Raw genomic sequence first — 12139 nt, forward strand, 5'->3', positions numbered from 1 at the left:
TATGATATGATGTGTTTCGCATTCCCACATAATTTTTATGATTTAAAAATCTCATCGGTCATATTGTTTAGCATACAAACGGCATATAATTCCCTTGCAAAGCATTATAAAAATAGTTTTAGAATCCATTTGACCTTTCCCTCGTTTGCTTTCACTCTTTGTGAGTATAGTTAAACCACCATTAAAATTTTCCGTGGTTTTCTTTAAGGGGCGGCCGCGGGCACGAGTTCCCTTCGGGGCTACCCCGCTCATCCGGGTAATGGGCTGACAACAAGATACGTCTTGTCTTAATTTGTTTGTGTCGACGATCTGCTGCTTGCACCGAGAACGCGACTGCTTTCAGCGGCCCGAGTTTTTATCCGTGAAAATTCCCAATCAATAATCTAAACACAATGCCACAGAGAGAGATCGAAGACAGGAGAAAAGCGCACAGCCGAAGCCACGATAACCATCGGTCGGATCGTAAAAGAGGCGGGCGCAAACACGATGAAACTTCGGACGCAGATTCAGACACTCGAAGCAACGATTCTGAATCCAGCGAGGACGACAGACGAAGAAGATCGAGGCGCAGTTCTTCCAGAAGGTCCGGGAAGGATTCCTATAGAAAGAAAAGCAACACCATCGGCAGCAGAAGACGCCATAGCTCTTCTGAGACGCCCACCGAATCAGAGAGCGAAGATGAAGACGAGTCCCCTAAGAAGAAAAGGAAGTCCAGAAAGATCACCCAGGAAGAAATAAATGAGTATCTCGCAAAAAAAGCCCAGAGAAAGGTACACACGCCCCAAGGTTTTCGGGCACTCAGGGTCTTAATTTTTGCTTAGTTTCTGTTTGTCGTGAATTGGGGGTTTTTGAATTTTGCAGGCGGCCAAAGTTGCAAAGAAGCTGAAGACCCAGACAGTCTCGGGCTATTCGAACGATTCTAATCCTTTCGGAGACTCCAACTTGAATGAGAAGTGAGTACTGTTGCCATTTTCTAAAACGCTAATCTTGAATTTTATCCATATAAATAGATTGATGGGGATTTTTTTGGAATGCGCTTTCGTTGAATTTATAGTATGGTCAGGTCAATTCGTTGTTGATTATAGGTTTTCTGGCAAGAAAACCAATTTTGGGGTATTTTTTGAAATGCGTTTTGGTGAATTTATAATATTGTCAATTCGGTGTTGAACTAACTCTCTGGGAGTGAGCATCCAATAAAATCACATATAGAGAGATAGATTGTTGGGCCTTTTTTAAATGCGTTTTGGTTGAATTTATAGTATGATCATTTCAGCGCTGATTTTATATGTACTCGAGAGAGAGCATCCAGTACGATAATTTTTTTTCACAGAACGAGGGCTTTCAAAACAGTCCCTAGTTATAATAAAACCATAGTTTGACATGACAAAACCTAACCTCCAGAAATTCTTCTTCTACAGACAGTACATTGCAAGAACTTACCACAGCGGCCTGGCATATATATATATATATGGGAAAGAGCATCCAGTATGATCAAAAGTTTCCACGGAACTAGGGCTTTCAAAAAACAGTCCATAGTGTGGGGCAGAGAGCACATGTGCTCAAAACACTCTGAGTTATAATAAAACCATCGTTTGACAGAACAAAACCTAAGTCACCTGACATGGGGGCATAGGATACGACAGACACGGGGATTCGAGTGTCAGATACAGACACGTTGCCGCCCAGAACAGTACACGTTTGGATACGTTATAAACTTATATATTATTTTATTAGATATTTCTTACGCAAATTCTCATTCATGATACAAATAACATTATGCATACAAATACAATTGTGACATAAATGATAAATCATAATACATATTCAATTCATCAATGATCCAATAGGAGAAAGACAAGATAGTAAGATAAAGATATTGTAGTTTTCTCATTAAGTCATCAAAATCAAAATGTGTTACATAGGTAGTGCAATGCCAATGGCAAATAGAAATAACAAATACAAAACAATTACAAGTATAAAATCCTCAAGGCAGTAGGTAGCTCATGAGTCATCAATCCTCATCATCAAAATCAGCATCACTGTACTCATCATCATGGTCACCATTGCTCTCCTCTGCTGCATCCTCCTCCCCTGTATCCAAAGTCATCTCTGCATTTGCTGGTGTGGAGGATGACCCCTCTACAGTATCACCATCATCAAATGTGACAGGCTCTAGCACTGGATCATTGAGATCCAAGTTAGCCAATGTCAACTCAACACTGCTGTCTAGACCCATATCATCAGGGAAAACATCCTACATCTTTGTCTTTCCCTTCAACCACTTATCCCTCTGCCTGTAAATAAGACGAAGGTTGGTGTGCACATACACCATTGTCTCTGCCTTGGATTGCTCAAGTGTTAATTTTAGGCAACAATGGTATGTTCTATGTTTTAGAGCAATTTTACTTCAATTTCTTAATTAGCCCAATATCAATATCCAGTTTAGCAATCACATCAACATGATAGTAAAATGCAGATAGAACATAAACATAAACAGTAGAAGACAAGCCAAGACAAGAGGACACAAGATGTGGCACCAGCCAGGGACAAACCCCAATGTGGGGAAACCCTTGATCAATTCTTCTTATAGTCTTCAATAGTTTAGCAGAGAGAGATAGTACAATTTACAAATCTGATAATTTATAACAGCAGCAAAAGAGCCCTAACCAGAAAAGTCAATGCCGGTCAACAGGGCAGATTTGACCCTCAACAATTTGGTCAACTCCAATCAACTTTAGCCTCCAAACAGCAAGATGAATCAGCCCTCAAAACACTTCGAAATCAGCCTAGTCAAAATCTGGTCAAATAGTCAACCTTGCAGTCAACCCTAGCTGCAGTCAACACTGGTCAAAGTCAACGTTTGGCCTCGATTTCTGTGCCAAAAATGGGCCTGCCCAAACAGAGATAGCCCTCACAAAAACGCAGTCAAAGGAGGTCAATGCATTCTGGTCAACGCTTGGTCAAACTGTCCAGAAATTCGGTCTTCTGAAATTTCACTCATTTGAAATTTCGAACGTGTGGAGAGAGAGAGGCCCAGAAATCCGTACCCAATCAATGAGGAGAGAGAGAGAAGTGTGAAGATGAGTGTGTCCAAATGAGGCTAAGTCACCTTCTATTTATATGCAACGTTGAGGATGAATAGACGTGACTGTTGGACTTTTGAGCCTACATAAGTTTGTTGGCCGACCTTGCCAATTTGACCATAATCAACATAAATTCATAACTTCATTTGTACATGTCAGAATTAGATGATCTTTAGATCAATCCTACACCTCTCGGAGAGAGGAATCCAAGAAAAATATCAGCTCTCATAAATAAGATGACCCATGTGGAGTTTGGCCCTAGTTGCCAATTTTAACACTCCCTCTCAACTAGGGAGAACTCCATATGCTAATCCATCCGCCAATCTGTACTATCTTTGCCATCAATGCACTGCTCTGCTCTGCTCTGTTGAACTATGGAGAAGAAGAAGTGATCGAGAATGCATCATACCATTCTCTACTAGCCCGAAGTCAGTCCCAAATAAAAGAGAGTGTCTCATACCACTTTTACTGACTCGAAGTTAGTTCCAATCAAAAGAGTCTCATACCACTCTTACTGACCTGAAGTCAGTTCCCATTGATCCCAGATCAATATCGATCATCCTAGCATAGGGAGTATGGTAGTACACGATGCGTCCATCGGTAGTACTATGGTCTCTATTCTCATTTCCCTACTCATTGGCCAGATGAGAGGTACTTCCCATGAGTCCCAGACTGCATGGGTAGGATGTCTCAGCAGGAGAAGGATGAACCACTCATCCTGCCTACATGTCGCCAAGGGGTATCACAGGGGAAGGCTGAACCACTCACCCTGTACACAACAAACCACTAGGGGAAGGCTGAACCACTCACCCTATGGTTGCTCATCGCTCCAAGAAGTACTCCAAGTCCCCTTGGAGCTCCCAAAGCTCAATGTCCATCTCATACAGGACCCTCATAAGAGGGTCTCTCCATGACTCCAAGTCGTTCTCGGAAGGCCAAGAACTTGACCTTCCCCAGGGGCTTTGTCAGAATATCGACGACCTGCTCATCAATCCCAATGTGATGGAGCCTTATTGCTCCTTGTTGTACCATCTCCTGGATAAAGTGGTACCTGATATCTATAGTGTTTAGGCTTTAGCTAGTAAACACACTTTCCTCAACAATGCTCTTGTGATAGTTTATTTGTTGACCATGAAGGTGGGTGCTAAGGTGTCTTGAGAATTGCACAATTCGTTACTAGTGTTTAGGCTTTAACTAGTAAACACACTTTCCTCAACAACGCTCTTGTGATAGTTTATTTGTTGACCATGAAGGTGGGTGCTGAGGTGTCTTGAGAATTGCACAATTCATTGCTTATTATTCTCGCCTCACAACAAAACATCTTACTTTGGAGATTATATCCAGTGTTTATGGAGTGCGATGTTTAAACGAGCTGTATTATCTTTATTATGAGTTTATTCATCATGGTCTATTCTTGCACTCATTTATATGCCGATCTAGCCTCCAAAGGCCATATTGGTGAATGGTTTATGATACATTTGCTTGACGGTGGAATGCCCTAGTGAATATTAACATTTTGATGCTGATGTGGTATGCTTAGAGTGGTTAGTCGATTGGCGGAGTAGAGTGCTCCCCTTGTTGGACATCTTTGAAACATATTTGGAGGCATGGGGACCTTATTGGCACAATTTTCTAGGTTGCTCCAAATGTACACCCATGGTTTTAGATACCTGGTGATGGTATTTGCATGTTTTTTCCCATTGCTTACATATTATTTTGGAGGTTTCCTTACTCGTGCATTAGAAATCATCCTAGATTCATTGCACACTCTCCTAGGGCAAATTATTTACATTATTACTTGGAGGAGTTATGAGGGTACATATGGGTCTAACCTCTTTGGCACATTTATTGATGTTGCTCTCCCTTTTTGTTGGTTAAGTATAATAGCGAATGGATCGTTGGTACACATGTCTATGTTTTCATGCAATGGGTGAGTTGTTCATGCCTTGGAGAAAGCACTTTTACACATTGGCTCTATTCTTGGAAACTTTTGGGTTATTTATAGCATTGGCCCTGAAGTGCTCCATTAATTTATGATAATTTTACCCATGTTGAGGCAAGGGTGGTTATTGGCCGATTCTCCTATTTAAACCTTGGTCTTTGCTATCTTTGGTATGGTTTTCATGTGGAGAGTTCCCTAATGGGGTTGATTTTATTATATTTTGGAGGATTCTTGAAGGGCACACTCTTGGAGACTTGCTCTTGTGTTTTATGGTGGGTTTTACATGGTCAAATGCCTAAGATCAAGTGAGGCATTTTGCATAGGATAAGGACAAGTGGTATCTGTTGAAAATTGTAGCAGTGAAGGTCTTCTCTGGCTCGTGCCTTAGCCAGAAAGACCACAAGTTGTCTTTCCTTTGACCATGGAGCGAGTTCATGGATATGATAAGTTTATTTCTAGTTGCGGGAATAATATTCACAAGTTCATACGTAGTGTTGGAGGATCAGTTATGTGGATCCTTCTTTAGTTTGACAACAGGATCGAGTGGCAGTTATAAGTGCAAATGGGACGAGTTGGAGCTTCAGTAATTGATTGAAGCAAGGACGAGTTGTGACTCTAGTTATGATTGGAGAGAGAATCAGTTCGAATTCAGTTAACTTGTCAACCACAAGAGTTCTAAATTTGTACTCACCAATTTTAGCATGGATTGAAATTATAAAGGACGAAGGCACAAAGTTATTCAATTGTTGAGTGCACAAGTTTTGTGTGAGATCTCTTTGCCTATGGTGTGTGCAACCTTGAGGAGCAAGTGTGCACATGTTTGGAGGAGGCTTGCGTTAGGAAATAGGAGTGGCAAGTGCACACAGAAATAGGAGTTTGGTGCGCTACAAAATATGAGATTTTGTGCGCATAGAAATAGGCCCTAGTGCGTTAGGGAATAGGGTTGCTAGTGCACAAAGGTTCAGGAGCAAGGATCACATGTTTTGTAGGGTGTTTTAAGCTAGTACAACAAAGAACAAGTTTGTTCTTAGATTGCCTTGTAAGAGATTCAATTGCTCAAGTCTTTCAATAAAATACGACAACAAAGAAGAGGGTTTTCCCAGTTGAGTTTCCCAAGAAAAATAATCGTGTAAATTTGTGTGATGTGTTTTTATCTCTGTGTGTCTATTCTACTGCTTATCTCTTGTTAAGAAATTTTGTACCTTGGTGACAAGTAAACTAGTTTAGTTTTCAAAAAATCATCAAGTAGTTGCAGAATTTCGTGGAAAATTAACATGGTATCAGGGCCGAGATTAGTATAAAGACTAGCACCAAGTTGATTATTAGTGAAGAGCGCAGATCAAAGTTTGAAGAAGTAGTTCTTGGGATAAGCAACATGTCGGTTCAAGGATCGAGAGCAGATCACTATTTAGAGGGAGCCTCTCACTTCTGCTCATGGAATGAGCGGATATCAGTAGTGTTGGAAGATCATGTGGTGCTCAAGTTTATAAAGCAGGCTCAAGTGCCACCTTAAGATCCCCAATAGTTGGCCCAACATAACAAGAATGATACCAAGGCAAGGAGGATCATTCTAGAAGGGGTCAAGGACCATATCATTCCTCATCTTCATGGGAAGAAGACAGCATTTGAGATGTTTAAAGCCATCTTAGATCAGTATCAATGATCCAATGATGTTAGGAAGCTAGCTCTCAAGGAGAAACTAAGAAGTATTAGGATGAGCAAAGGAGAGCCCATCATCACATATCTTTCAAAGTTCACTCAAGTTCGGGATGAGCTAGGTGGTGTGGGTGAGACAGTAACAGAAAAAGACCTTGTGAGTCTTGCGCTTCTGGGACTCCATAAGTCTTGGTATGGTTTCTAGGATGCAGTGAGTGGTAGAGAAAATTTTCCCAATTGGGAAAGGTTTTGGAGTGACTCTGTTCAAGAAGAAATTCGGATAGGGACGAGAGATGGTAGATCGGTGAAGACAAAGGATGAGGAGAACTTTGCCTTGGCAGGTAAAGGCAGTGAATCCAAGGGTAAGAAGGGAAAATGCAAGGCTGAAACCAGTTAGAAGGGCGAGAAGAAGAAGAAGGATCTAAGTAAGATCAAGTGCTTCCATTGCCATGAGTTCAGGCACTATGCTACCAAGTGTCCTAATAGGAAGAAGGGGTCCAACAAGGATCATGTGGCTGCATCAGCTGAGATAGATGGGTTTGCTTCTAGCTTGCATGGCAAGCTTAGTAGGGAGCAACATGTGGTATATTGATTTCTAAGCATACTTCCATATGATCGGGAACATGGAGTATATCAACCAGTTGGAGGGGAAGGACATGCAGGTTCATATTGAGCTAGGATATAATGGCAAGTACATGACCATGGGAGTTGGTACTGTCAGCTTTGAGAGGGAGTCTGGGAGCTCTTTCCATCTCAGAGATGTCCTCTATGTTCCAGGCTTGAAGAAGAACTTTGTTTTGGTGGTAACCCTAAAGGACAAGGGTTATGATGTTATCTTAAGTAGAGGTAAGTCTTACCTCAAGCATCTAGCTCAGAAGCAGATAGGTGTGAGGATGAAGAATCTCTACGGGTTGCAGGTTGAGACATGCGCAACCTTGAGCAACTAGGCAGTCGATGGGCATAACAAAGATGTAGGAGAACTTTGGCACATGCGCATGGGACACTTGCATCACGAGGTGTTGAAGATCTTACAATAGATAGCCATAGGGCTACCACAGTACAATCTTAACAAGAATGGAGTGTGCAAGGGGTGCACACTTGGCAAGTGTGCCAAGTCATCTTTCCAGGGCCGAAACAATAGAGCCAAAGGGATTTTGGAGCTGATGCATTCAGATGTATGCGGGCCCTTCTCTTCTCCATCATTTATGAGACACAAGTATTATGTTACTATTGATGAGCATTCTCAGAAAACTTGGATATTTTTTATGAAGAAGAAAGATGATGTCTTAACCAAGTTCATGGAATTTAAGGCCTTGGTAGAAAACCAAAGCAGGAAGAAGATCAATGCAGTGAGGAGTGACAATGGCGGGGAATATACCTCCAATGCCTTCAAGGACTTGTGTGCCAAGGAGGGCATTAGGAGAGAGCTGACAGTGCACCATAACCCTCAGTAGAGTGGGGTGGCTGAGAGGAAGAATCGCAACATAGTTGGAATGACCAAGGCCATGTTGCATGATCAGGGACTGTCTATGTTCTTGTGGGCAAAGGCATGCAACATTGCAGTATTTCTGCAGAACAGGAGTCCACACAAGGTGCTTGGATGAGTTACACCAGAAGAGGCTTTCACAGGCAAGAAGCCTGATGTTTCACACTTTCGTATCTTTGGCACAAAAGTTTACTGCCATGTGTCCAAAGATAACAGGAAGAAGCTAGAGCCCACAATAGAGAAGGGCATTTTCATGGGTTACAACGAGACATCTCAGGCATACAAGTTCTATATTCCATCACTCAAGAAGACAATTATCAGGTGGGACGTGAGGTTTGAGGAGGACAGAGCTTTGAGGGAGTCCTTAGAGCAAGAGCAGGTTGGAGTACTTGAGGAGGAGCTACTTGCTCCTAAGGAGGAGCCTCAACCAAGATCACAGATTGAGTCTCAGCCAGGTGGCAAGAGGGCCGCACAACAAGATGACCAGTAGGATGATGATGAGGAGAGATTAGGACGAGAGCAAGGAACTACTCAGTCATACACTCCTGGCACAGGGAGGAAGAGAGCCAAGTGGGCCAACAGGTTGATTCAGGAGGCCCAGGAGCATGTTGAAGCTCCTAGCTCTATGTTTAGGCAGAGCAAGCAGCCATAGAGGTACACCGGGTATATGGCACTGATGACAGAGTTGTTGGACACAAAGCCTTCTTGTTATGAGGAGGCAACCTCTCAGCAGGTTTGGCAGGATGCCATGGTGGAGGAATATTCTTCCATCATGAAGAATGATGTTTGGGAGATTGTGCCATGACTAGAGGGGAAATCAGTGGTATGCTTGCGCTCGGTGTACAAGGTGAAGCATGGAGCAGATGGGAGTGTGGAGAAGTACAAGGCCAGGTTTGCGGCCAAGGGATTCTCATAAGTTGAGGGCATAGACTATGATGAGACGTTTGCCGTAGTAGCACGATATTCATCCATCAAGACTATTTTGACACTTGGAACATAAATGGGGTGGAAGATCCACTAAATGGATGTGAAGACAACATTTGTCAACAGAGTGGTTGAGGAGGAGATTGATATGGAGCAGACAAAGGGGTTTGAGCAATTTAGCAGAGACACACATGTGTGCAGGCTAAAGAGAGCTCTTTATGGGCTCATGCAGGCTCTGAGAGCATGGTACACTTGTATTGATAGCTACCTTCGAGGATTGGGCTTCACTAAGAGTAAGGCGGATCCCAACCTGTACTACATCATGGTTGGAGGGTTTCTGCTCATTCTAGTGCTCTATGTTAATGACCTTATACTAATTGGAGAAGATAGCTTGATTCAGAATTGCAGTAAACCAGTTGAGTCAGTTCATGATGGAACTGACCAAAGTTCACTAGGTTGCTGCGAAGCATGTTTTGAGATATCTTAGAGGCACAATAGATTATGGATTATGGTAAATGCAGGTTGATGGAGTGAGGCTCGAGGGCTTCACAGATGTGGATTAGGCAGGGTGCTCCACAGACAAAAAAGTACTTCAAGTTGCATCTTCAACATTGGGTCAACAATTGTTTCCTAGTTTAGCAGCGAGTAGAGATCATTTGCACTCAGTTCAACAAAGGCTGAGTACATGGCTGCCAGTTTGGCAGCAAGCGAAGCTATCTGGATAAGGAAGTTGCTTGTCAGACTTTTCAGAGAGGGGATGGAGCCTACTGTAATACATTGTGACAATTAGAGTTGCATTAAGGTATCTGAGAATCCAGTGTTTCATGATCGCTCCAAGCATATCGAGATTATGTATCATCATCTCAAAGATTGTGTGCAGAAAGGGATAGTGACTCTACCGTACATTCCAATAGAGGAGCATGCAACAAATTTTTAACCAAGGCATTATCAAGAAACAAATTTGTCTATTTCAGAGACAAGTTGGTAGTTGTACAAAATCCCTTCCTCTAAGAGGGAGTGTTGAAAATTGGAGCCAATGAAGGTCTTCTCTGGCTCGTGCCTTGGCTAGAAAGACTACGAGTTGTCTTTTCTTTGACCATGGAGCAAGTTCATGGAGATGGTGAGTTTATTTCCAGTTGCGGATATAATATTCACAAGTTCATGTGTAGTGTTGGAGGATCAATTATGTGGATTCTTCTTCAGTTTGACTACAAGATCGAGTGGCAGTTATGAGTGCAGATGGGATGAGTTGGAGCTTCATTCATTGATTGAAACAAGGATGAGTTGTGACTCTAGTTATGATTGGAGAGAGAACTAGTTTAAACTAGTTTGAACTCAGTTAACTTGTCAACCACACGAGTTCTAAATTTGTACTTGCCAATTTTAGCATGGATCCAAACTATATAGGAAGGATGAAGGCACAAAGTTATTCAATTGTTGAGTGCATAAGTTTTGTGTGAGATCTCTTTGCCTGTGGTGTGTGTTAGTTTTAGTGATGGATATGGTAGCATTGGACAAGTGTTTTAGTCTCAGATGATGCTAGGAGGCTAAGGAACATGAGATCTCTGAAACCTAGAAAAGGTTTCACGAGATAAGCTTGGGAAACACCTTAATTAAATTAATTTGCCATAATTAAAATATTTCCCAAGTTAGGAAAAGTGGTAAATTAAAGTTAATTAATTAAGGATGTTCGAGATTGCTCTAGAGACTTCTATTGATGAAGTCTAATTGATCTTAGCCATTGATGGAGATTAAATCATGGCCGTTGAAACTCCAACGAGAGATTATAAGAGTAGGTCGAAGGGCTTGGAGATAACATTAGTGTGATCGAGTTGTGAGAGGCAAATCAAGCAACCTAGTTTGTAGTTTTTCAGTGACAGCGCAGTTCGAGCTAGGGAAAGAGCATTAGAGAGGAGGCAACAAAGATTTGGGAAGAGCAGGATTCCAGAGAGTTTCCTAGTGATTTTCCAATGTCAGAGTGACAGGAGAAGGGAGTCCAAATTATTTGTAGAGAGGGTCGCTGCAATGAGTGTGAATAGATAGAAACTCTATTGTGAGTTGCCAGAAGAGGGTTTGTTCAGTTGCCAGAGGCCAGATCCAGTTTCAAAAGGTAGAGTGAATTCATTCTAGAGGAAGTATGTGATATCCTCACTAAATAATTTTGCTAAGCATATTTCCAATTTTGCAATTTTGACATTAGGAGAAAGTGTAAGAACTTAGGAAAAGTGGGTTAAGTAGATCCCACTTGATTTTTGGAAGTTAAGGAGGCCATGCACATTAGGGGAAAAGGGAGAATTATTTTGCTAGTGGAGATTGGGTCCCACCAAGGGAGAAATTATCAACACTTATAAATAACTCAAGGAGGCCTTCATTTTCCATCTTTTTGCCTATCTATCTCATGAGATCGAACTCTCTTGGAGTTGTTGAGCACAAGAAGAGAAGTGCTACTTAGCACAAGAGTTCCAAGTGGAAATTCCACCCTCATTTTGGAGAACTTCGAGTGTCTCCCTAGTGAGGAATTTGGGAGTCCAATTCAGGGCTTCCCTTGAGCTGAATTGCAAAAGTTACACAAGTTACAATCAGGTCTGCGTGTTTTCTTAGGTGCGGAAGGCAGTGCATATTATTAGCTGATCGAAGCAACTTCCTTTGATTGGAGGTTTCGGATTAGCTGGAATTAGCCCAAGAAATTTCTGGGTTTTTGTGGGTTTGGTGTGAGGAGCTCCGGGTTAATTTTGCAGAATTTTCTGAGTAGTTTTGAGGGAAAAAATTCCAATTCTTCTCTAGCAGTAACATCAATATTTTCTGGGTAATTCACATTGTTTGGGGCTTTTTGGGTCAGCTGGAATTAGCCCAAGATTTTTTGGGTTTTTGTGGGTTTTGTGTGAGAAGCTTCGGGTTAGTTTTGCAGAATTTTCTGAACAGTTTTGAGGGCAGAAATTCCAATTCCTCTCCAACAGTGGTAGCAATATTTTCTAGGTAATTTGCAGTTTTTGGGGTTATCCGGGTCAGTTGGAATTAGCCCAAGGATTTTCTAGGTTGGGTGTGAGG

The 12139-nt window shown here is 41.9% G+C and overlaps 1 protein-coding gene across 1 annotated transcript in view; it reads left to right on the forward strand.

Moving 5' to 3' along the window:
• The first annotated feature begins 361 nt into the window (after window positions 1-361).
• The window catches only part of LOC149151867 (cactus-binding carboxy-terminal, cactin), a 234872-nt gene continuing 223094 nt past the window's right edge, over window positions 362-12139 (forward strand). The window contains exons 1-2 of the mRNA XM_089438382.1: window positions 362-770; window positions 862-953. Coding sequence (XP_089294508.1) covers window positions 393-770; window positions 862-953 — 470 coding nt within the window. The 5' untranslated portion in view covers window positions 362-392. The remainder of the gene's footprint in view (window positions 771-861; window positions 954-12139) is intronic.

The sequence above is a fragment of the Pinus tabuliformis genome, chromosome 9 (genome assembly GCF_031772625.1).
Source record: "Pinus tabuliformis cultivar Carrire ecotype Pingquan chromosome 9, CPIR1, whole genome shotgun sequence".
NCBI classification, from domain to species: Eukaryota; Viridiplantae; Streptophyta; class Pinopsida; order Pinales; family Pinaceae; genus Pinus; species Pinus tabuliformis.